This window comes from Nycticebus coucang, chromosome 16 (genome assembly GCF_027406575.1).
Source record: "Nycticebus coucang isolate mNycCou1 chromosome 16, mNycCou1.pri, whole genome shotgun sequence".
In the NCBI taxonomy this organism is placed as follows: Eukaryota; Metazoa; Chordata; class Mammalia; order Primates; family Lorisidae; genus Nycticebus; species Nycticebus coucang.
In genome coordinates, this window is record NC_069795.1 from 83,338,193 (window position 1) to 83,361,051 (window position 22,859).

The following is a 22,859-nucleotide window of genomic DNA, read 5'->3' on the forward strand; positions in this document are numbered from 1 at the left end:
CAGGAGCCTAAGGCTCAGGAAGAGCCTCAAGAAAGCCAACAGATCTGTTGGTGGTTACATCATCGTAAAAGGAGATGCCTTCATGCACAGAGAGACTGGTTGATCCCTCAGAAAGTGCAATGATCCCTTTTTTCCCCTAGTATCCCAGAGCCAGTTGCTCTTTTCATTTTTGTCAACAATATTTCCTTTTTGTTCAACTAGGAAGTGCAGACACAATACACCTCTTCATAAGGAAGGCAAATGAGCACGTGCCAGATGGGCTGCGGGGATTACAACATGTTTCCTGCTCCCACGGTGACGCAATGGGGCTGGTATGAGAACTTATCTTATTCAAGAAGTTCGCTTCCCCTGGCAGAATTATGAGTCACAATTCCTGGATAGAAAGCTCACTTCCCAAAAGCTTTTGGGGTGAGGGGCTCCCTGGATGGATTACAGTAAAGGTCATTCAGAAAAGCAACGGGGGGCCAGGACTGCAGGGGAGGCCCCAGCACTCACTAGCGTCTGAAACTTCCCTGATCTTTCAGAAACAGTAACACAGCCACTGCTCCCTCTTCCTTCAGCGTGAGGCAGGATATAAAACCATATGATAAATTCCTGGCATGGACCCATACAGGTTTCATTATAAACTAACCAGTTTGGTTAAGAGAGAGAGAGAGAGAGAGATGTGTGTGAAAGGACGTTATTGGACTATTTAACACATAGCATTGAGTACCTCCTATGTGTCTGTGTGTCAATCATTATTATAAATATTTGAATAACAAACAAAATAAACAGGGTTCTTCCCTCCGGTAGCTTGAAAATCACAGAGAAAGGGAATGAAGGAGAAAGGAAAAGAGATGGAGATTGGAAGGAAAAGTAGGAAGGAAGGAAGAAGGGGAGGATGATAGGGATGTGGGGGAGGGAGGAGGAAAAGGCGTAAAAGGAGGAAGGACAGAAGGCAAGTTCATACAATGTCAGGACCTGAGTGTGAAGAAAACTGAAACAGGAGGAGGGACTAAGAATGATTGGCAGGGTTGTTTTAGGGAGGGACCAAGAATGATTGGCAGGGTTGTTTTAGTTAAGATGGTCAGGGAAGGCCTCTGTGAGCAAGCAACATTCAAGTATAGAACTAAATCAGATCAGAAAAATATATAATCAAGGTTTATATTTAACGTACTTAAAAATCAGGACATCAAGGCACTCACCAGTCAAATGGAACACTCACAGATGCTGGACTGAACAGCCAGAGAGCCGTCTATTTGTGCATCCCAGCTGAATATCAGCCCCTGTTAAAAAACATCCTCCCCTCTGTGAAGCCCCAGTGGGCCAACAAGGTTAGAAGTTATCTCTACTTTCAGCTTTGAGCTGTACTCTGTCCTACTTATACCCCCTCCTTTATTGCTATTTTTGATTTCTAATACAATGCTTTAAGTGGCATAGAAAAACTGAAACACACCCAGAAAAGATGATCAGGATGGTAAGAGGGCTCAAATCTATGCCACGTGAAGAACAGCTGAAGGCACGTATTGCAGAACACCGGGGTTTCGGTTATATAATCACTAATTTCACATTTCTGAAGGCCTTTCATATAGAAAAGAAATTAAAATAATGATATTCAATTGTATGATTCATGGTGTTCAGGGGAATCATACATTGAAAACCTTTTAAAATGATGACTTGTAGGTTCTCTGCATTAAAATTAGAGAACGTTGTTTTTGTTTTTCTCAATCAAGCAGCTGAACACAAGAAAGGCATGGAAATGACAAAGAGAAACTTCAGTTTCATGGCCTAAAATCTTTCTACAAATTTGATCAATCCAAAACCATATGGGACTGAAATAAAATCTTCACTAGTCAGAGTTATCACAAAGTGGTTCAAGTGGTTCTGCGCCACAATTCTGGAGATGAAAACAACAACAACAACAAAAACCTGAAAAGATGGATTTTCAAATATCAAGGCTTTTGCAGATTCTCATTTCATATGATCCAGGCCCATGATGTTTGAGTTTGGTTACTCAAACTCAAAAAAGGACATGGCTGGCTTCTATTATGAATCTGCATGCAAAGAATTAGTCTAAAGACAGGGTCTTTCTTCCCTATATAGAAGCAGTATGACAAAAAAAAATTATTTTTTTTTTTTTTAAGGTCTCCATAGATTGTTACCAGTGGGGCCTTCACTTCCACTGGCTTAAGCCTGAAAACAGATTGTGCTATTATCACTTCCATTTCTTTTTGCAGAGGATCTGAGGTAAGAGAAAGGATCAGTATTCTGACTTGAGTATGGAGGAGATGAAAAATTCCATTTATCCATATTACACCACTTCCCCAAGTGCACTGTGTCCCAAGAAGACTAGAGACCTCATGGATTCCTCCTGTTACTTTGGTGGAAGGAGGGAGAATGTCGCTTCATTTAACATTGCCTTGCATTCAGCATGAGAATTTTATTGCTGTAAATAGTAATAACACTCTTTGCTCTTGTTTCTTAGGGTGACGAGATGCTGAGTCAGAGATGGAGAAACTGTCAGAGTCTTCATGTCTATGGTTCTTTGCTACGATGAAAGGCAATGAAAATAAACAACATTATGTTCATTTAAATTCATTCTCAGAAAGAGTGGACTCATTATCCTACGCATGGCTTGAATTTTAATAATTAGTCAAAAGACATTCACTTACCTGAGGCATCACTTTGCAGGATTCCATTGAAGTAGAGACTCATTAGAAACCACAGAAGTGTCATCCTGTCAACATAAATACAAAGGGAAGGAAGACAGATCACTATTACTCTCAAGTGCCTAACCATAATAACCAACTTGCATGCAGGCTACGGAGTAGGAAATGTTCTCTAACTTTTACTATAGTAACAAATTCAATTGTTGAAACCAACCAAGAAGACGAGTTCTGTTTTGCTCCTGTTGTTTGTTTAATCCCCATATTATTTACAGATAAGAAAACCTACACAAGTTAACATAAAACAACCAAGAGCCTTTGCCTCCAAAGTGGTTGAGCCATGATCAAACTACCAATGTCTGGCTTCAGAACTACTTATTATTCACTGAACTATAGCTGCCTACTTAAAACATAGTCATCTGAATTTTTTGGCCAGGAGTCACATATCTGACAGATAAATTTGACCTCCTTGCCCCTCTTTGCATTCCCTTGGTCTATTTCCAGTGGGGAATATTTTATGATCCTGGTATTTTTACTTCTTAGTGATGAATAGGAAGTCTAGAAATCCTGGATCTAGACTCTGTATGCAATCCACCACACTCAGAATTTATATTAAAGGAAAATATATAAACTCATTCCGTTCCCCGCTGCTTTTTCTCTCTTCTTCTCACTGGAAGAAACAAATGATGAGGCAGGAGTCCAATTTGTCTCACCTTTAGCCTTTCTATTGATAACCAACTGAAACTGCCAACTAGCAAGAACCAAGCCCTTACAATGGGTCGTGTGCTCTTCAATGCAGAAGACCCGGAGACTTGAAAACTCTGTAAAGTATTTATTTCCAACTACCCTAAAAATAGATGGCCACAGGTAAAACCTATATATAGTTATAAATAATGAAAACTGGAGATGACTCAGAAAGACCTCTGCTTTCTGTCTTGAACATAATAGTCATTTAAGGGTGCTAACAGAGGACTTGGTAACTTGTCCACGTAGTAAGTGACAGAAGTGGGATTGATACCCACATCAGACTAACCACAGAATCTATTATCTCAAATATCTCATGACATCAGTTTGACAACCACCAGTCACTACCAGTCTAAAAAGGCCAAAGTGGTATTGGATAAATACAGTAATCATAAAAAAAAAACGTTAACTGAGATACTTTCAAGGGTGTTACATAGAAACAAAAGGCATAATGGGATACTTCCCAAGCAATTTAGGCTGTGTGGTTACCCTAAACGACAAGGCAAATTTCCAACACCTGTCGTCCCTCTTGAGGTGAGACATCTCCAGAAATCTCCAGTTCATATCACACTTCCTTCTTTAGCCTGGCTGTAAATGTATCACAAGCGAGTTGACCATATTACACGCAACTGTTTTATCTCAGAGATTTAGTATCTCTTTCTTCTCATCACCACGCACTCCCTCTTCTCACACTGTCAACTTAGGGAAATCTCCACATTCATTTATTCATCATTCAAACATTCATTGAGCATTTTTGGTTTACAAGTTACTATGATATAATCTCAGGTGTCTCTCTGGTGGTCAGGATGTAGGGCCTTCTCTATAGGAATTTTCCACAGAAAAATCAACCCCATGAAAGCCACATGAATGTCATCAACTAATGGACAACACACATCCAGGGGTACAAAGGAAATAAAGGGAGTTCCTAGGCAGAAGTTCTACACGGAGTCTAGAAGGAATATAAAATGAGTACCAGGAAAAAAACACCTGCAATATGGAGTAAACAGTGATAGAAATAGGGAGGAACAGGTCAGTGTTTCTGAAGATAACCCAAGGAAAGAGATGACTCCAGTCAAGACAATAAAAAAAGACTAAACACAGGAGTTGGCTCTTCAATGAATTTGGATATTTAGAAAGGAGGAAGAAAGAATGAGTGAGAAAAAGAAACTCTTAGTGGAGAACAATACTCAAAGGTGGTATTAAAGCAGGGGACATAAAAAGGAAATAGTCTATAAATGATTCAGTTTGGACTAAGCACAGAATATTAAAAAAACCATAGAAGAATTTTTTGGAAAGCAGACAGCGTTAGGATCAAAATGTGGCCTTAAATAAAGACTACAGACTTGGGATTTAACTTCAGCGGCAAATAGAGAATCACTAAAGTTTTCTGATTAAACGAATAACATGATCATCCAGTTACACCTTATGGAAGTTACTCTGCAAGGCAGGTATTAGATGGGTCACTGCTAAATTCTGTCCTGAAATCATTTTGGCTACAGAGGCTGCCATCCCAATAATTACTATCCTCCTAGCTTGTGACATCTACAAACTTGATCAGCATGTAACCTATAGCCTCATCCAAGTCATTAATAAAAGTAATTAATAATTCTGCATTAATCCTTGTTAGCAAAGAACAACTAGATATTTCATTGTAGATTCATGGCACAGTAATTTCAGCCCCAATACTCAGCTATCCTAAAGCATTCTGGCCTCCTAAATTGATTTTTGCTATTTAAATACACACACACACACACACACACCCATAGATTTTCCCAATTTTCCTGTTTATAAGTTGCTGCATTCCTATGGCAACACTCAGAAGACATTCTAGTTAGTGTGATTGAAGGCATTAATTGATATTCCCAATAGTGACTGGATTACGCCAGAGGTAGCAAAGAGTCAGGTCACCAAGGCAAAGCTAATCGAAAGACATCCCGGGTGCAAAACACAAATTCAGGGTCAGCAGTGCCCTGTGATGAATCAGAATAAAGCAGACTAAAAAGCAAACGTGATCATGCAGGCTGGTTTTGACAGACAAAAGGTACTGAGGTTTTTGTAAGAGGAGGTTGGCTGGTCTAGGAGAATGCTGGTTCACTTAACATCTTCTTGTATTCAGCCTTAGAATTTTATTATTGTAAATAGTTATACAGTCTCTCTTCTTGTTTCTCATGGTGAAGAGATGCTATGTCAAAGATGGAGAAACTGTCAGGAAGCAAAGGAACCTATCTAATAACATATATTTCCTCAGTGTATGAATTACAACTTACCCTGTTTCCCCGAAAATAAGACAGTGTCTTATTTTAAGGTGTGCTCCCAAAGATGTGCTAGGTCTTATTTTCAGGGGACGTCTTATCTTTCCTGTAAGTAGGTCTTATTTTCAGAGGATGTCTTATTTTCGGGGAAACAGAGTAGCTGTAGATTACTGTGATGGGTTCTAACAGACCCTGTCCTTGCTTCAGATGATTGGAATATATGTGTCATACACATACTAGTCCCAGCCAGCCTTTCCCGCATCACCCAGTCTATTTACCCACAGTGCATTATTGTTACTTAGCTCAAATTTAGTGCCCTTGTCTCACAGTATATCAGCTGTGAGGCCTATCCAAATGGTTACTTACTTCTACATAATCAATGCCAATGTTAATGATGATGATTAACATGTGCTCAGCACGGTTAGCATCCTTCCCTGCACATGAGACTCTTTATTGTCTGCATTCTCTAAACTTGATAAGCTTTTCTAAAAGCTAAATTCATTCTCTAAATTCTCTAAGCTTTAGAATTTCCATACCTCTAAGTCACTGGACCACTGGATTCTCTTCCCTGGCCAGCAAGTCATAGGCTGGAACCAGGTTTGTTTCCCCGAGAGTGGTCTTCACTGTGGATTACCACTCACCACTCGCTCAGCCTTCCTTCTACACAGCAACACATTACCAGGCCATCACTCTGATTTCTCCCTCAATTTCCTGATCCCACATATAGCTCCTTACTCAGGTAACGCCCACTCCTGGAAGCTTACCATCCCCGTTAATCTTGAACCTTCAGCCTGGTGCTTATCAATATTCTTTTCCAGGAACATATATTTTGTTCCCTAAAGTCTTACTCCAAGCTGTATAAACCTCCTGCAACCCAGAATCTGCTATAACCTCCTTTATTCCTGCCATAGTTGGCAGATGCCCTGTGCTATGACCAGCCCACTGAAAGCCTGGCCATTATACAAAGCATAAACCCTAGATGGCTATCCCTGTGTGGGGCTGACACTGCAGCTAAATCCCTTCTTCGAGTCCTGATGCCACCCTGACACCATCCAGATGATTTCCTCTTCCCTTATCTAAAGTGCAAAATGGTTTAAGTAGGTCTTGCATTCTACGCCCACCTAAGTAAGATAGAACAAAGAAGCTGTGTCCGGGACACAGGATAAGCTATTAATTTAAAAAATAATACAAGAGCCATATCAGACTTGAGTATTGAAAGGCTCAACATGAAGATGTTAATAGATTTATTAATGACAATCAAAATCTCAGCCAGATTCTTTTAGATACAGACAAGCTGGCTCTAATGTTTATATGGAAAGACAAAACCCCCAAATATTGAAAAGCATTGTGAAAAAGAAGAATAAAGTGAAAGGAACCACACTAAAAGCAACCCACTTTTAAAATGTTTAGGTCTTAAAGAGATACTTTACCAAAAAGAAGGTGCAAAAGGCAAACAAACACATAAAAAGATGTTCACAACATTAGCCATTAGGGAAATGTAAATTAAGGTCACAAAGAGATACCGCTACAAACCTTTCAAAATGAAGAAAATTAAAATATATATATGTGTGTGTGTGTGTGTGTGTGTGTGTTTTCATGTATATAGATAATACCAAGTGCTAAAGCCACTGGAACTCTCATCCTGGTGGACTATGATACGGTACATGGAAAATAGCTTGGCAGTTTGTTATAAAGGAAAACAACCCAGTAATCTCACTCCTAGGTATTTTCCCAACAGGAATGAAAACTTAAGTTTACAGAAAAAGCTACCTGTACAAATGAAGGTTTTTAGTAGCTCTGTTATTAATTGCCTAAAACTGGAAACAACTCAAATGTCATTCAACAAGCGGCTGGTCAACAAACGCCACTGCCACGGGGGTGGGGAACAATAATAAGGTGATTGTACCTAACAAATGCAAACCTCGTAACCTAATTCTTTGTTACTCTCAAATTAACCTAAAATGATAATAAATAAATAAATAAAAACACTGACATATCCAAAAAAATAGAATACTATTCCGAAACACTAAGCAGTGAGATGTATACACTGTGTTGATACAACTTCACTGAATCTTAAAGGCCGTGTGCTGAATTAAAGAAGTCAGCCTTAACAGGATACTGACGGGTTCCATTTAAATGACACTCTCAAAAAGACAGAGCTGGAGTAACAGAACAGATCAAGGGGTTAGGGTTAGTGGGAGAGTGTAACTGCCAAAGGGGAATGTTTGGAGGGTATATAGTACAGTTTTGTATCCTGATGGTGGCAGTGGTTATATGACTGATACATGAGTTCAAATTCATAGAGCTGTACTCCAAAAAAGACAACTTTATTCATTAAAGTATATTTTTAAAATGATTTAGAATGCTCAATAAATGATTTGTGAATACTTCTAAGGCAGCTTAAACAAATGAAAGCTGTTTTAACCTAAATATGGTTTCTATTTTTAACATTTCCTTTGAAAATATCACAGTTTCTCATTAAGTACTGAATATTCCAGTAATGTCTAGCAGCAGAGACATGAAAAATGAAATCAATGAAACTTCCCAACTTTCAGCTTCCCAAGCCAGTGCTGCTAAGCTTTCCTGATAGAATGGCGGAGCCAAAGTTCATCTCAGAAAACACGAGCACAGTCCTCAAAGATATTGCCTTCTCTCTTCTCACTAAATACCTTCAAAGGGCTTAGAACCCCAGGCAGACATACATAGCATAATATACCACCTGCCTTCTTCAGACGCTGGGAATAGAATGTGAGCAGATTGATTTCCTTTGGTTTTTTAATATTCTGAATAGCAACATGCTCTGTGGGGTGAGGGAGGAGGTATCATCATGAAGGCTTGTCCCTCACAAAGGAGCACTAGAACTGGGTTTTCAGTCAGAGCAAGGTCAGAGAGCAATTTAAACAGAGCACTGACCTTGAAGTTCTAAGTTTCCCTGTGCGATCTCAGGCAGCCCGAGAGAGGAGGCTGGGAGTATTCACAGGGACCACTTAGGAAGGTTTGCAACCTGCTCACCGTGCTGATGACTCATTCAAGACTGATGTGTTTTCATGGTTCTAAAGAGTGGGGAAAAAAAAATGTTTAAAAATAACAACTGTGTGTTGTGGACCCGCGAAATTTACAAATGAGGTAAGGAAAAGTGTTCTATTGCACCCTCTCTCTAGTGGGTGGACAACTTGGTGATTGATTAGGTATTCGCTGTTTAGGGACACTGAGACTTGGGAATGATAGAAATTAAAACCTACCTCACCATTTGTTGAAAGAAATGTCTTTAATAATTCAAGTGAAACACTTGAGAAAGCATTGAAGGGTATACAACATGAGCTACCATGAATATTACTTACAAAGAAGAGCCCAAGGTACTAGGTGGAAGTTGATCATTAACCACCAGGCAAAACTTGCCCCCCCCACCCCCAACATTGTGTGAACTAGGTCCAAGTGTAGTCCTCTGTTTCCAAAGTATTTCAAAGGAGATACTTGTAGATAATACTTGCAGATTTTCAGTCTGGCCTCCACAACGTCCAGAAGAGCTAAGATCTATGATGAAATTTGAACTTGTAAAAATCACGATCCATGAGGTTCCCATCTCTAGGCCTCAAATTCTCATTTTTAAAACAGAAGTAAAAGTCTCTGTCCTGACTTTCTCATAGGGTGGTTATAGAGAATCAAAGGATGTGACACTCGGAAAGAGATTTTGTAATAATAAAGTATTATGCCAGTATAAAATGTCACCATAATTGGTTTTTATTGTGAAATAAACTAGACTTGTTCTGTTTAGATCTGAAAGGAGCCAAAGGAATATATATCATAAAGTTAAAAAGTCATAAATTGCTAAATTCAAAATCAGTCAATGTTTTACCTTTAAAGATATTGACAGAGAGGGCCAGGGGCGGGTTTCTAGGGTCTGGTAATGTTCTGGTCTTAGTAAGGTGATAGTTACATGACAATTTATTTTTTTTTTAATTAAAAAGCCATCCACTTAATATTTATATACTTTACTAGATATATGACATATTTTTGTAAAAAAAAAAAATAACCCTGGACTAATTTTTGTTTGAAGTAAAAAGGCGTTTAAAAGGGTTATATTAATAGAAAGGTTCAGGAATACTACAGATATGGGTGTGGGTATGTAACCTTTAAACCTAGAAAGTAGATCAAGTCCAAGGGAGTCATCTCAGGAAACTTCAAGGCTGGAAAGAAGAACATTTATGCTGCGAGGGTCTGGCATGCATTCCTTCTAATTTATTCAGCAAACATTTACCAACGTTAGACATAGTCTAGAGAAGAAGAGACACAAACTGTCGCCATCCAGGAAGCTTACAATTCCGAAGCATATGAAAACCCAGTTTTTAATTCTAATCATGAAAAAACATTAGACAAACCCAAAGTGGGCCATTCTGTGAAATAACTGGCCTGCAAACGTCAAAGGTATCAAAGTAAGAAATCAATAAAAAATGGGAAAGTTGTTTCAGGTTCAAGGAAGCAAAGCAGGACAACTCTAAGTAAAGTCTGATTCTGAAATGGATCTTTTGGCTATAAAGACATTTTTAGGATTATAGATCAGAGGGAAAGTGTTCATGCTACTGTACTCGTAACTTTTTGTAAGTTTGAAATTATGTAAGTTTCTCTTCTCATAAAAAAAAAAAAAAGCCAGCATCGAGAACAGTGCTGTTGCAGAGGAATTTTGAGGCATCTGAGAACAGAGGAGGGAGCAAGTCACCTGGGTTGTGTCACGCCATTTGAAGTTCCAGTAGGGAATTAGATGAATTGGCAACCATCACTGACACAAAACAGTTATATCACCTTGGGGCCTGAGATCCATTCACCCCAAGATAGAAGTTTAATTGCTTTTCTCAGCATAAGAAACTTCTTAGCTATCTGACACCTTTTTACCTTAAATTTCACGTAACCATGTATTAACTTCTCTAATACAAAAGGCTGGTCTGAAGACCACGATTCTATCTGTGGGACTCTCAGGAGAAAGGCACCTTCCACAAACTGTTTAGAAAAGCCAATGATAACAACACCGTGGCTGAGTTTTCATAGATTTTTCTGTAAGCACTGTACGCTCTAGCTTCTGAGTTGACAGCATCGAATTTTATTCATTCGAGGTGTATTTATCGAGCCCTTATTTCCACGTACTTCATGGGCAGCAGATAGACATAAACGTGCTATTCTTATAATCATGGATCTCACAGTTTGAGAACAAAATCAAACACATACAAAATAAAAAAGAAGTATTTTAAAAAGTGAAGAAAACCACAAGAAAGCCAATGGCCGAGGACAATGCCGTCTCACCAAAAGTCGTCATGAGAATTATTACAATCCACAGTGAGGATTCTGCAGAAGGACCGCGGGGCTATAAAATGAGTTTGAAAAGTAATATACCACATATCTCCTGGAGATTCACAATACATATTGGCATCTTAAAGGCTCAGGGTAATATGCCAAGAAATACTGTGCTCAACTTGGTTTAACACAACAATAACCAAATATTTGACTGTGAACTCCTCTTTAACAATATACCTATTGGGGCTCCAATGAAAATACTGGTATGGACAGTAAAAGTTCCATATGGGGAAGAGACAGTGTGTGCCAGAATCCCCAAATCTATCCTCAACCCATAAGATGTAGCCCTTTTTTAAAACTCCACTTGAGACTAAACTGGCTCCCACTGAAAGGAAATGAATCTTACCCTTCCCACAGCCTCACTCAAGCCTTACCTCCTTTCTGTAGCCTCTCCAGATGCTCTCTTACCTTGCCCCACCTAGAAATAAAGTATTCCTTTTCCAAAAGCTCTGGGCAGGTATCTGCACCTTTCTTAGAGCCCTGAGATATTTCCGCCCTGATCTGATCTATTTAGTTTTTTACCTTGTCGCTCTCCTTTTTAGCCTTGGTCCGTAGGTTTCTGTCTACAATATATTGACCAATTATTCTCGTACACAATGAAAACATACAATACACAGCAACTTCTGGGTGGTAGACAGAACATTTCCCCAGGGCACAGTTGACCTCTGTTCTAGTTTGCTTGCTGGTCACTTTTTAACTGTGTGGCCTTGGATAAGTTCCTTAACCCCTTTGGACCCTGGCATCCTTATCAATAAAATAGGGATAGTAAATATTTACCTCATAGGATTCTGTAAGGATCAAATTAGATAATGTTTATGAAAATGCTTCTGAATCATGAAGCGTGGTACAAATATAAGGTCTGACACTTGCATTGTACACAGGGATTCACAGGCACCCTGCATGCTCTGGCAAGGCCAAAGGCCACCGGGAGGATACAGTCTCCCCAAAGGTTTGGTCTAAACAGAGGTCACCATGAGTACCTAGCAAATGCATTTGTCTTCTGACATTAGATTTGAACTAAGCCATCCTTGGTCTCACAGAACAGTTTCCTTTCACAGAGCACTTCTCTATATCATTCCCTGATTGTGTTAGAAACAGATTGGCTTGCTCAGGCGCGTCCAGCCAACTAGAGCCTCGGCTCCCCTCCTGTTCAGGTGCCCAGAAGCCTCAGGAAGCTTCTCCCTGACAGCGAAACAGTCAGGCTGGATCCTGGCTCCCAGTCTTGCTCTGTTGTTAACTAGCTATCTGACTATGGCCATGCACTTCATTGACCATGTGCTTCAGTTTCCACAACAAATTTTATTAAGAAGAGTTCATGTCAAGAGTTAAACTAGAACTTTCACAGAAGACTTACAGTCTCCCAGGCCCACACTGTGCCAACTGCGTGAAAGCACAGAGGCTTCCGTTGAGCCTGCTGCCTTCAGGTAGTGTTAGACTACTGAAAGAAACAGCCAGGTGAACAGCTTGTCCATCCCTGCCCCATGTCTTGTCCCTGAAACACAAAGTTAATATTCCAAATTTTCCTGGGAGCTCAAATAAGCCAAAAACAAAAAGTGAGCCTTAAAGAAAATATCATGTCTCTGCATCGAAAGCGTTAAAGCAGATCCCCTTAGAGCTAACACTGGGGAGGTCTGTGTGAGTCTGTGTCCCTGTTGAGAAAATTCTATGGCTTCTTTCACTAATTTTTGGGCACCAGGATCATCCTGACAGATGGCAATGTGCACCCACCAGTCCCAGAGTCTGGGCTGTGACCTCAGTCCACCAGATCACACTGGATTGAGGGAAGGGGCGGGTGACTCTATCCACAGTTCTTTTCACACACATTGACATTTGGTGACTTTATTACAAACAAAGTAAGACTATGCAATTTTCCTTTCATCAGAATGAGAAGGAGCTGGCATTTTATAGTGCTATTATCTACTGATCCATAAAGCACTAAAGACTCAAGTAACTCTAATTTCAACAAGTATGCCTTATCTTCACTATACAGCTACTTACAAGAAAAGAGCGTTGGCCTCCCTCATAGGTGCCCAAGCAGTGCTTAATATGAGCTTTTAAAACTATTTGACAAGCAAATTGAGCAAGAGGGCAGGACGTATACTAAAAAAATATTGACAGAGAACAAAGGTGGCTTTTTGGTGTCCTCTCCCCAACCCCAGTGCAAAACTAACTAATAGTAACTGAATATCTACAATGTAGAGCCTCTTGCTAAATGCTAAGAGTGACACAGATGTTAGCACAGCCCCCTGCATCCAGGGCATCCAGGAATTCACAACCTAGTAGGGATCTCCAACTTGTCTATGGCCAATTATAACCTCATCGGTTCAAAACCTATTCTCTTAAGTTATACATTTCAACTCCTGGCTCTGCCACAACTCCAACATACCTATGGAATATTGGGCAGGTTACTTCATCATTGCACCCTTCTTTCCCCAACTGCAAAATGAGAAGAAAAATAACTCCTGCTTCATAGGATTATTGAAGGGATGCCATGAGTTCATATATATAAAATGAATGAAAAGGGTATTTGCTCACATTTTATCTTTAACTTTACAGAGCAGTTTAGCTGTGTTTGCTCCTGCCATTATGAATTATACAAATCAGTCTAAGCAACATGCCCACAGGTTGTGAGGAAGGAATTACCTGCATTTTAATGGAGTTGGGGAGAGTAGGAACTGTGGGGAGAGAAAAGGGTCTTAGGCCAAGGAGTGAGGAGGTGGGAGGACGTCTTACAGCTGGCATTACAGCTGAAGACAGCAATCTGAAATGTAGCCAGGCATAAGGAAGAAAGGCACACACAAAAATACAATAAAACAAGCCACGCTTTTTAACAAAGAACAGAAAGAAAAATGTATTGAAAAATGTGAAGCAGATGAATCTTAGTTTGCAGAAATAAAATCTCTAAAGCCATGGACTGGGAACAGAGATTAGGAATGAGAATTTTATTCTGTACCTCCTGCTAATCGTATCAATGCATAGTTACTACATTCTGTGTTAGATGACACTAGTAGTGATTATAGGAGTTAATAGGGCATCATCCAAGCAATGGAGCCATAAGAAGCTCCATTACTGACTATGCAGAGAAGCAAAGGCATTCCCTTTAGCACAAAAAATATTTTCAAAAGACTGTCATCAACCAATTTTTCTTTTTTTGCACACATATATATATACATTTAAACCTCGCAGTCTTTAGGGATTCATACATATGTACATTTCCTAGCAGATATTTTAAAGATTTCACACATAGATACATCTAATCTCACAACCTAACAAGGGTCTCCAGATCTTCAAGACTGCCAGGAGGCTGGCATTTAATATCAATGCCATTTTACAGACATAGAGTGATTTCTCCAAAGTTTTATAGTTACTAAGTGGGAAACTAGTACTCAAACTCAAATACCCTGACATGTAATCTCATAATCTTTCCACAGAGCTCCCTCTGTCCTCTTGTTGTCATGATTTTAAAAGTTTGTGTTAGATAGGCCAGGCCACAGTGGCTCAAGCCTCTAATCCTAGCACTCTGGGAGGCCAAGGCCAAGGGATTGCTTGAGCTCAATTGAGAGACCAGCCTGAGCAAGAGCGAGACCTTGTCTATACTAAAAATAGAAATCTTAGCTGTGTGTTGTATAGGGCCCACCTACTCTGGAGGCTGAGCCAGGAGGATTGAGAGGATCACTTGAATCCTAGAGACACCAGGACACTCTAGCCTGGGCAACAGAGTGAGACTCTGTGTCAAAAAAAGTTTGTGTTAGAGATAACAAGCCAAGGCCCGGAAATACTCATTTCTGCTGGAGTTGGAATGTCTGACTTCTGCTTTGCAAACAATTTCAGCATTTTTCACATCCTAAAGAAAGCCCCGTGTTTTTCATGCCATTGATCTGTAGCTGTCTCCACAAAAGGACCTGCGTGCCTGCGGTGGCCCTGGGAATTTTAAATAAGAAGTCAATGAGAGATGCTGGTAAGTGGTTCTGTAATTGTCTAGGGGTGGATAAAACCTCACTGGAATAATAATCATATCAATATGCTGGCTACATGAATGATCCTGCAGTGAATTACAACAGGGCACTTCAACTCCAGAGCCCAGGGTGGCAGATCTGCATAATTAATCTCCCTCTGAATAACCCCTCAGGGTCAGCAACATTGGCATTCCAAGGCAGAAATTAATGTCTTATTATTTCAGTCTCCTTTGGTGTTTCTTCAGATTCAGGAAAATAGTATCAGCGGTAGCAGCTCTGTCGACACAGACAGGGTTTTAAAAGCTCGTCGAGCTATAACAGAAAATCTTCACGTAGATCCTCATAGGCAAACAGAAGATGAATTTAATACATAGTTCTAATAATACAACTGCTTAATTCAAGTCTCAATATTTTTTAATTTCACTCTTAAAGTAGACCCTTCAAAGGTCACCTATTGATCTATAGTGTCCAGCCTGGGCTTTTACAGAGTGATATTTGAGAAGCTATGTTTTTGTGTTTCACTCTCTTTTTAGAGAAACATTAGGTTAATAATATTAGGTAAAACAGGTTCAAAGGTTATCTTTTCCAGAAGGACTTCTTGGGGCCTTTTAGAATGCTAATGCGTACTGTGAAACTAAATTACTTAGGAATAATTTACAGCGTTCCTCAAACCTAATTGACTTCAGTAATTCTTGTTTAGTAATTTCTCCAAGCATTAGGATCCTTGGCACAGTTTAAAAATGCTGAGTGAAGTTCTTTCAGAAAAAAAAAAAAAAAAGAGAGAGAGAGAGAGAGAGTTTTGACTGTGTGAAGCACTCTAATAGACCAAGCTTGAGAAATTCTTATAAATTCTCTCACGGGGTATATTACTCCTAGTTGAGGTGATTTTATAGTAAGGGTCATGAATTCTTACCTGGGAAAAAAGTGGATTTTTTCAAGTCAATTTTTTTAATTTGCTAAACCATTCCTGTGGCAAGCTGATGGAGGAACAAAGGCGTAATGACCAGCTAAAATGAGAAGATGTAAGACATGCCGGTGGCTTTAAGTATGATAATGCCATGCTCCACCAGTGTAGCTAATTGGAGTTGATTATAATTTTACTTCTTATAGCACTTTGGATACTTAAAGGCTGTTGCCAAATCAGAAAGCAAGACAGTGAAGATAAAGAGGCAGAAAACGGAGGGAAAGCCTTTACTCTTCCAATTATAAAAGGAGACAGTGCATCAGGAGAAGACCCAGCAAATGACCCTTTCACCTGTGTGACCTTAATATAGGCTAGAAAAATAAAAGGCATGATGAATGTTAATTGTCCTGCTGTTTCTGAAAAAAGAAGAAAATGCATGTATTCATTAGGCTGACCTAAAAATCAATAGTTTTTGCATACAAATATTCTTTCCCTTTTATGATACAAGCAAAACAGGCTGAAACCTTGTTCTCTGAATCCAAAGGAAGAGATGTTTCCCACACCACAAGCAAGAAAGCTATAAAAGCCTCAGGTAAGTTTTGGGTATCATGGGAACACCTGTAAAGGTTGACTGATGACAAGGGCCAAAGCAATTTCCCCACGTTATATCCTAATGCCATTTCCCTGATGTCCTTCCTACGACATTCAGGATCCTCCATGATCTGGCAGCAAACTCCTCTTTCCATACTTATCTGTAACCCCTCTTTCTCATATGAGCTGGACTTCTGCTCCAGGTACAAATACAGGTAGTTCTATAAATCACTCCTGTGCTTCCTTTCCCTCTAACTGTTCCTACCCGGGATGTCCTTCATTCCTTTCTCCACATGCACAAATACCACCCATCCTTCAAGACCTATCTTGAAAACCAGTTCCTTCATGAAACCTCCCTGCTTCCCTCCGTCAGATGTAATTTCTCCCTTCTCTCTGCAACTTTCACTCTGCTTCCCTTGTAGTCCTGGTAATCATGTACTACAATTAAGCATGTAGTCTTTTCTCTTGAAACCTTTGCAGGCGGGTCTACCTCTGATTCACTTTTGTCTCCTAGGACCTAGGATGAAGTTTGACACACAGAAAATGGAATGAACTATTGATTGATTAATTGCAGTCTCCTACATAGAGTCCAGGAAAATACTATTTTGTCAGTCCAGGAAAATACTATTACTCTTTCATTTGCTTTTCACACTTTTGGTCTCTGAGCATTCATTTCTCAATCGTGTTGAGGGAGGTGTTTTCCCACTAAAATTGTACGTCAGACAATTTACATTCAACAAAATACCAATGGGTATTTGTCATCTGCCCTGGCCAGCATATGCCTTGGTTATGCTTTATAGTACACATTTGCATACGTCATGTGCACCCACTGAACAAGAGAGTTGCACAGTGGCCAAGTGTCCATATAAGGGACTCCTGGACTTAGACCCTGAATATTGTTTAATTTGGATTCACAGTTCTGATTCAACATTATTGCAGCTCATTATTTTTTGGTCCAGGGTAAAGTCCCCTGAGTGTGTGATGCTGGACGGAAAAAGACAATTCCCTTCATCCTAACTGTATACGGTCCACTAGACAACTCTGTTTCCAACAGCCTTTGTAGCCTCCTAAAAGCTTTGAGGAAGCAGTTTGATTTAGAAGGAAATAGTTCATCACAAGATATAATAGAAATGCTTGAGTCCCTTCAGACCACTCCACAAACTTTGAGCTCTGGCGCTTTTAAAGCTGAAGCCAAAAGGTCTGACCAGGAGTCAGAGGAAGGCCAGGAGTAAGGAGGTGATAAGCCAATGTAGTTAGTGTACATGTAGAGAGGAGACAGTGCTGGGAAAATTAACTCTGAGAACAATTTCTGTTCATTCATTCAACAAACATTTTCCAAATTCCCACATATGCTAGGTACCTGACTCAACTGAAATAATTCATGCTTTGACAGTATACACGGTGCTTCTTTTCAGGTCTCATTTTATTTGATATTCATACAACTTGTTCAGAAAGGAATATAATCTTCCTGTTTTACAGATGATGAAATTAGGTGCAAAAAGGCAAAGTGTCTAACAAGGTATCGCAGCAATCAAATAGAAGAGCCTGATTTGAATAAGATTTTCCGACTACAGTAGATTATCTGCTCTGATTCCTTCAAATCATTCTCCACAATGCCCATGGCAGGCTATAAAATGAAACGTATGAAGAAAGTATTCAATGTATTTAGTTTCTGTGTCCAAAAGATGAATTAAGAAAGATAAAGATTCATTGGAGCAAAGGTCATGGAACGTGCCAAACCTACATTAGTAAAATCATTGAACTACCTGCAAAAATATTTCACTGAAAACACTCCCTTCATCATTTTGAAAGTAATGGGGTGGCACAAATGAGACGTTTTGGGGGAACTTCACAGACTTGGATTATTTGTAATGTACACAGGGAGGCACTATATTCAAAGGATTTAAAGTTGTTTTTCTCAGTTTCCCTAGAAAACAAAACAGTTCTGTCTTTAAAAATCCTGGGCAAATACAATTCTTTATTTATCATCCATTGGCAGAATATTAAAATTTCACGGGCGGTATTAAATAGGTCAGTTAAAATACTAATGATGGTGGTTGCCAGAGGCTAAAAGAGGACAGAAATGGGGAGTTAGTATTTAAAGGGTACAATTTTCCTTAGGAAAGATGAAAAGTTCTGGAGATGGATAGTGGTAATAGTTGCATAGCAATGTAATGTATTTAATGCCATAAAACAGGAGACTTAAAAATGGTTAAAATGGTAAAATATAGGTATATTTTAATTATAATAAAAATATAAATTAAAGAAATGTTAATAAATTTTCAAATTGGATTTGATCATGGAAAAGTATAATTTGTTACGTAAGGCCAAAAACAAACCTCTAGTTAATCTGAAAATTCAGAACGAAAATAAGACTTTAATTTTCAACTACTTAGTAAAATATACTGAAATATGACCTACCGTCTGTAAAAACAAATACAAATTACAAATAAGTAGCATATTTCTCCTTGTCAAAAATAAGGTAAAATATTCCCCATTCCCTTTCTTTTTCTCAGAGCATTTACTTTAGAAAACTTATAATTATTAAGTAGTTTCTCCAGTTTTTAAATGTACATAAATCCTTTTGAAGACTAAACAGGTCTTTTATCAACTCTCTGACACTGGAAGAGCTGGGAATGTCTTTTTCAAAGACCTAAGGGCCAACTTTTTAAAAACTAAACATCAGGGCGGCACCTGTGGCTCAGTCGGTAAGGCGCTGGCCCCATACCCGAGGGTGACGGGTTCAAACCCGGCCCTGGCCAAACTGCAACCAAAAAATAGCCGGGCGTTGTGGCGGGCGCCTGTAGTCCCAGCTACTCGGGAGGCTGAGACAAGAGAATCGCTTAAGCCCAGGAGTTGGAGGTTGCTGTGAGCTGTGTGAGGCCACGGCACTCTACCGAGGGCCATAAAGTGAGACCCTGTCTCTACAAAAAAAAATTTAAAAAAAAAACAAAAAAAAAACTAAACATCAAGGGAGCGATCTCCCAGTGTCTGTAGAAGAGTGGGAACATAACTTTGAACATAACCTTGCTCTAAGTTACAAATCTGCCTTCTGTCATAAAAACACGAGAAGTTTCTTTTTGCTCTGCATAAAATCAATTAACTACCACAAACGATCACCCCAATTACCAGGTAAAATTAGAATGGACTATATGTGACAAATGGTGCTATTAGCTTACTTGAGGACAAGTTATTGCTTTTCTTAAAAACATGTATGTAAGGGGCTGCTTGGCAGTATCAAAGAGTGAGCTTTCTCTCTGTCTTTGCACTCGCTTAGCGCATTGCCTATGATGCATATCACATTCTGGTTCAACGTTTCTTTGATAATAAGGAAAAAAGTGTTTTTGTTCTTTGGTGGAGAGCATTTCTTGATTGCAACACCTCCTAAACCTATCATCTTTATAATTTTCACTAAAATAGATTTTGGGTAACAAAAACCTACAACACAGACACATGAGAAATATTAATCCCTGTTATTACAAACAGGGAAGAAAATCAGAAGAGTCAAATGTGCCAAGCCCTTCCTGTGCCGTGCAGATGCGAGCTGAAGACAAGAGTCCAATCACAAGACAGGATCTATCAGCATCCTCTGACGCAAAAGATACCGAGTGAAAGGCAAAGATGGGTATCTGCTCCAGGGCAGTGCTTCTCAGATAATAAAATGCATAAGGATGGTCTGGAAACACAGTAAAATGAAGATTCACATGCAGTCAGTTTAGGACAAAAAGCAAGATTTCATTTCTCGTTAATCCCCACTGAGTGCTGATGTTGCTTTTCCGCAGATCGTACTTTGAGAAGCAACAGTCAAAGTGAGAAAGCGTAAATGAAGGGCTGTGGAAATGCTAAGACAGAGCTGATTCTTTCTAGTTGATAGGTTTAGGTAAGTTCCACAGAGAAGACCCCATAGCTAGACAGGGAGAGGAACAGAGGTAACAGGTGTGTTGGTGTCTGTGTGGGTCAGTGAGGATCAGAAGTAACACACAGAGAGAGCTGGGACTGCAGAGGAAACGAGGGGAAAAAAAGAAGAAGAAGAATTCCAAAAAGGGAATAACTGAGTACAGTCCTTAAAGCAGAAAAGTACCTGAGATGTTTACAGGAAAACAAAACATCTGATAAGACCAGCGTATAATCTACAGAGAAAATACTAGAAATGCATACCAGGAAGAAACCGTGCTGATCTGATGTGCATCTCACCATATTGTGGGGGGAGAGATTATAAGATCTGCAATAAGATAGGCAAATTCCAACTTCTGAGATGAATTGTGCAGAATAAAGGGCCTGTAATTTAGATCTGGTCCAAAGTTATTAATATTCCACATTTTGATATTTATTACTAAGTACTCATTATTATTCTCCAACATAGTTGCCTGTCTGCAAATGAAACGTCTCCTCAAACAAAAAAACCTTTCTTCAAATGAGACTATGGAAGACCAGAACAAAATATGGCCTGTCCTTAGCTCAGTAACCTAAACTCAAGCAGTGGCTCTGGAAAATTACAAATCATTTGTATTTAAGGTCTAAGGCTGATAATTTCCAGAAATGTTTTCTCATGTGATATTCTGGAAAAGGGAACCAAATGAGGCTCTAAGAATGCATAGGTTTTCTGCACAGCTGCCTATAGATCCAAGTCAATGCAAGGTGGCAGAGATCAGAGAGAACCCCCAGGATGCCCAGGAAACTCGAGCAAATTGCCATATCCTAATGGGCAAGTTCACTGCCTACTCACCAACATTATTAATAATAAAACAAAAGACGAGAAAAGGTATCTAAAGTAAAGGTATCTAACAAATTCTCTCTCAGGGCTTCTTTTTCTGTATCTGTCTAAATCAGCAGAAACTTTAAATACAGCATGCTGGCTCTTTGGGATAGGTTGTGAATCTCACTTAGCAAGAGGTTCCAGGTTAATTCCTTAAATGTGTAAAAACCTAAAAATTCTAAAAATAATAAAAATCACCCACAGATACATAAATGGATACATATGTGATAAAGCAATTACTTCCATAGTGTTAAAAGTAGAATCTATGTGGTTTTTGTTATACAGATATCCACTGTAATGGTTTCAACTTCACTGTATGTTTTTAAATTTTCATAATATTGTTAGGGGAAAACTGCCTGTGATCCGCTTTTTAAAACTATTTGAGGTAAGAAGTGAAAAAGTCCCCTTCTCCTCTCCTTTCAGCATTCACCCAGTCCCACTCCTAACATAATCACACATAAATATTAGATGCAGATTTTTTCCATTTTTTTCTATTGAACTTTTTAATTTTTCTTTTTACAAAAATTGAACCACATGTGTAGCTAAAAGTTTCTTCTTTTATTGAGCAATACATCATTCACATTTTTTCCAGATTACTTCATGTAATTATACTTTTTCCTTTTTTAAATGTTTAAATTTTTAATTCTCATGGGGACATTACAGTTGTATATATTTATTACTGCCTAGCTATATCAAAGCATATATAACCATGTCCTTATTGCTAGGATTTTATTACTTTCGAAAATATGTCTTCTTAAAGGTTGTATTAGTTTGCAACCCCACCAGCAGTGTAGAAGTGTTCCCTCTTCTCCATATCCATGCCAACATCTGCAGTTTTCAGACTTTGTGATGTGAGCTAATCTTATTAGGGTTAGATGATATCTCAATGTGGTATTGATTTGCATTTCTCTAAATGATTAAAGATTTGCATTTCTCTAAATGATTAAAGAAAGATGATCTTTTCATGTGTTTATTGGTCATTTGTCTGTCATTGTCACAGAAGTTTCTGTTCCAGTCTCTTGCCTACAAAGAAATGAGGTTGTTTGCTATTTTCTTATTTATTAATTAGAGTTCTCTGTAGATTCTAGTTATCAGACCTTTGTCGGAATTATAACATGCAAAAAATCTTCTCCCATTCCGAAGGCTGTCATTTTACTTTGGTTGTCGTTCCCTTAGTTGTGCAGAAGCTTTTTACCTTGATCAAAGCCCAGTTATTTATTTTTGGTATTGCTGCAATTGCCAGGGGAGGGGAGTCTTCCTCATAAAAAGTTTTCCCAGGCCAATATCTTCAAGCATTTTCCCTGCATTCTCTTCTAGTATTTTCATAGTTTCATGTCTTAAATTTAAATCTTTTAGCCAGCAAGATTCAATTTTAGTTAGTGGTGAGAGGCATGGGTCCAGTTTCAGTGTTCTACATGTGGCTAACCAGTTCTGCCAGCACCATTGGTTAAATAGGGATTCTTTTCCCCAGGGCATGTTTTTGGTAGGCTTATCAAAGAAGTATGGAAAATCCTCGAAGAACTGAAAGTTGACATTCAACTCTATCCTGCAATTCCATTAGGAGGTGCCTACTCGAAAGAACAAAAGTCATTTTTACCACAAAGACATTTGCCCCAGAATGTTTACTGCAGTCAAATTCATAGTTGCCAGGTCATGGAAACAACC

General features: G+C 39.0%; 1 protein-coding gene and 1 long non-coding RNA gene across 13 annotated transcripts in view; one reads left to right on the top strand and one right to left on the bottom strand.

Moving 5' to 3' along the window:
• The window catches only part of IL1RAP (interleukin 1 receptor accessory protein), a 139,225-nt gene that overhangs the window by 94,444 nt on the left and 21,922 nt on the right, over positions 1-22,859 (bottom strand). For 3 of the 11 annotated variants that reach the window (XM_053564946.1, XM_053564955.1, XM_053564956.1), the window contains exon 2: positions 2,652-2,716. In XM_053564946.1, the coding sequence (XP_053420921.1) occupies positions 2,652-2,715 (64 nt within the window). In that variant the 5' untranslated portion in view covers position 2,716. The other 8 variants (XM_053564954.1, XM_053564957.1, XM_053564949.1 and 5 more) reach the window with 7 other exon arrangements.
• LOC128567617 (uncharacterized) lies at positions 14,647-22,022 on the top strand. 2 transcript variants are annotated; one of them, XR_008374904.1, is made up of 3 exons: positions 14,647-14,945; positions 16,356-16,439; positions 19,925-22,022. It is a non-coding gene; the product is annotated as an uncharacterized LOC128567617 (long non-coding RNA). The 2 variants fall into 2 exon arrangements; XR_008374905.1 differs by lacking the exon at positions 19,925-22,022 and adding an exon at positions 16,953-17,049.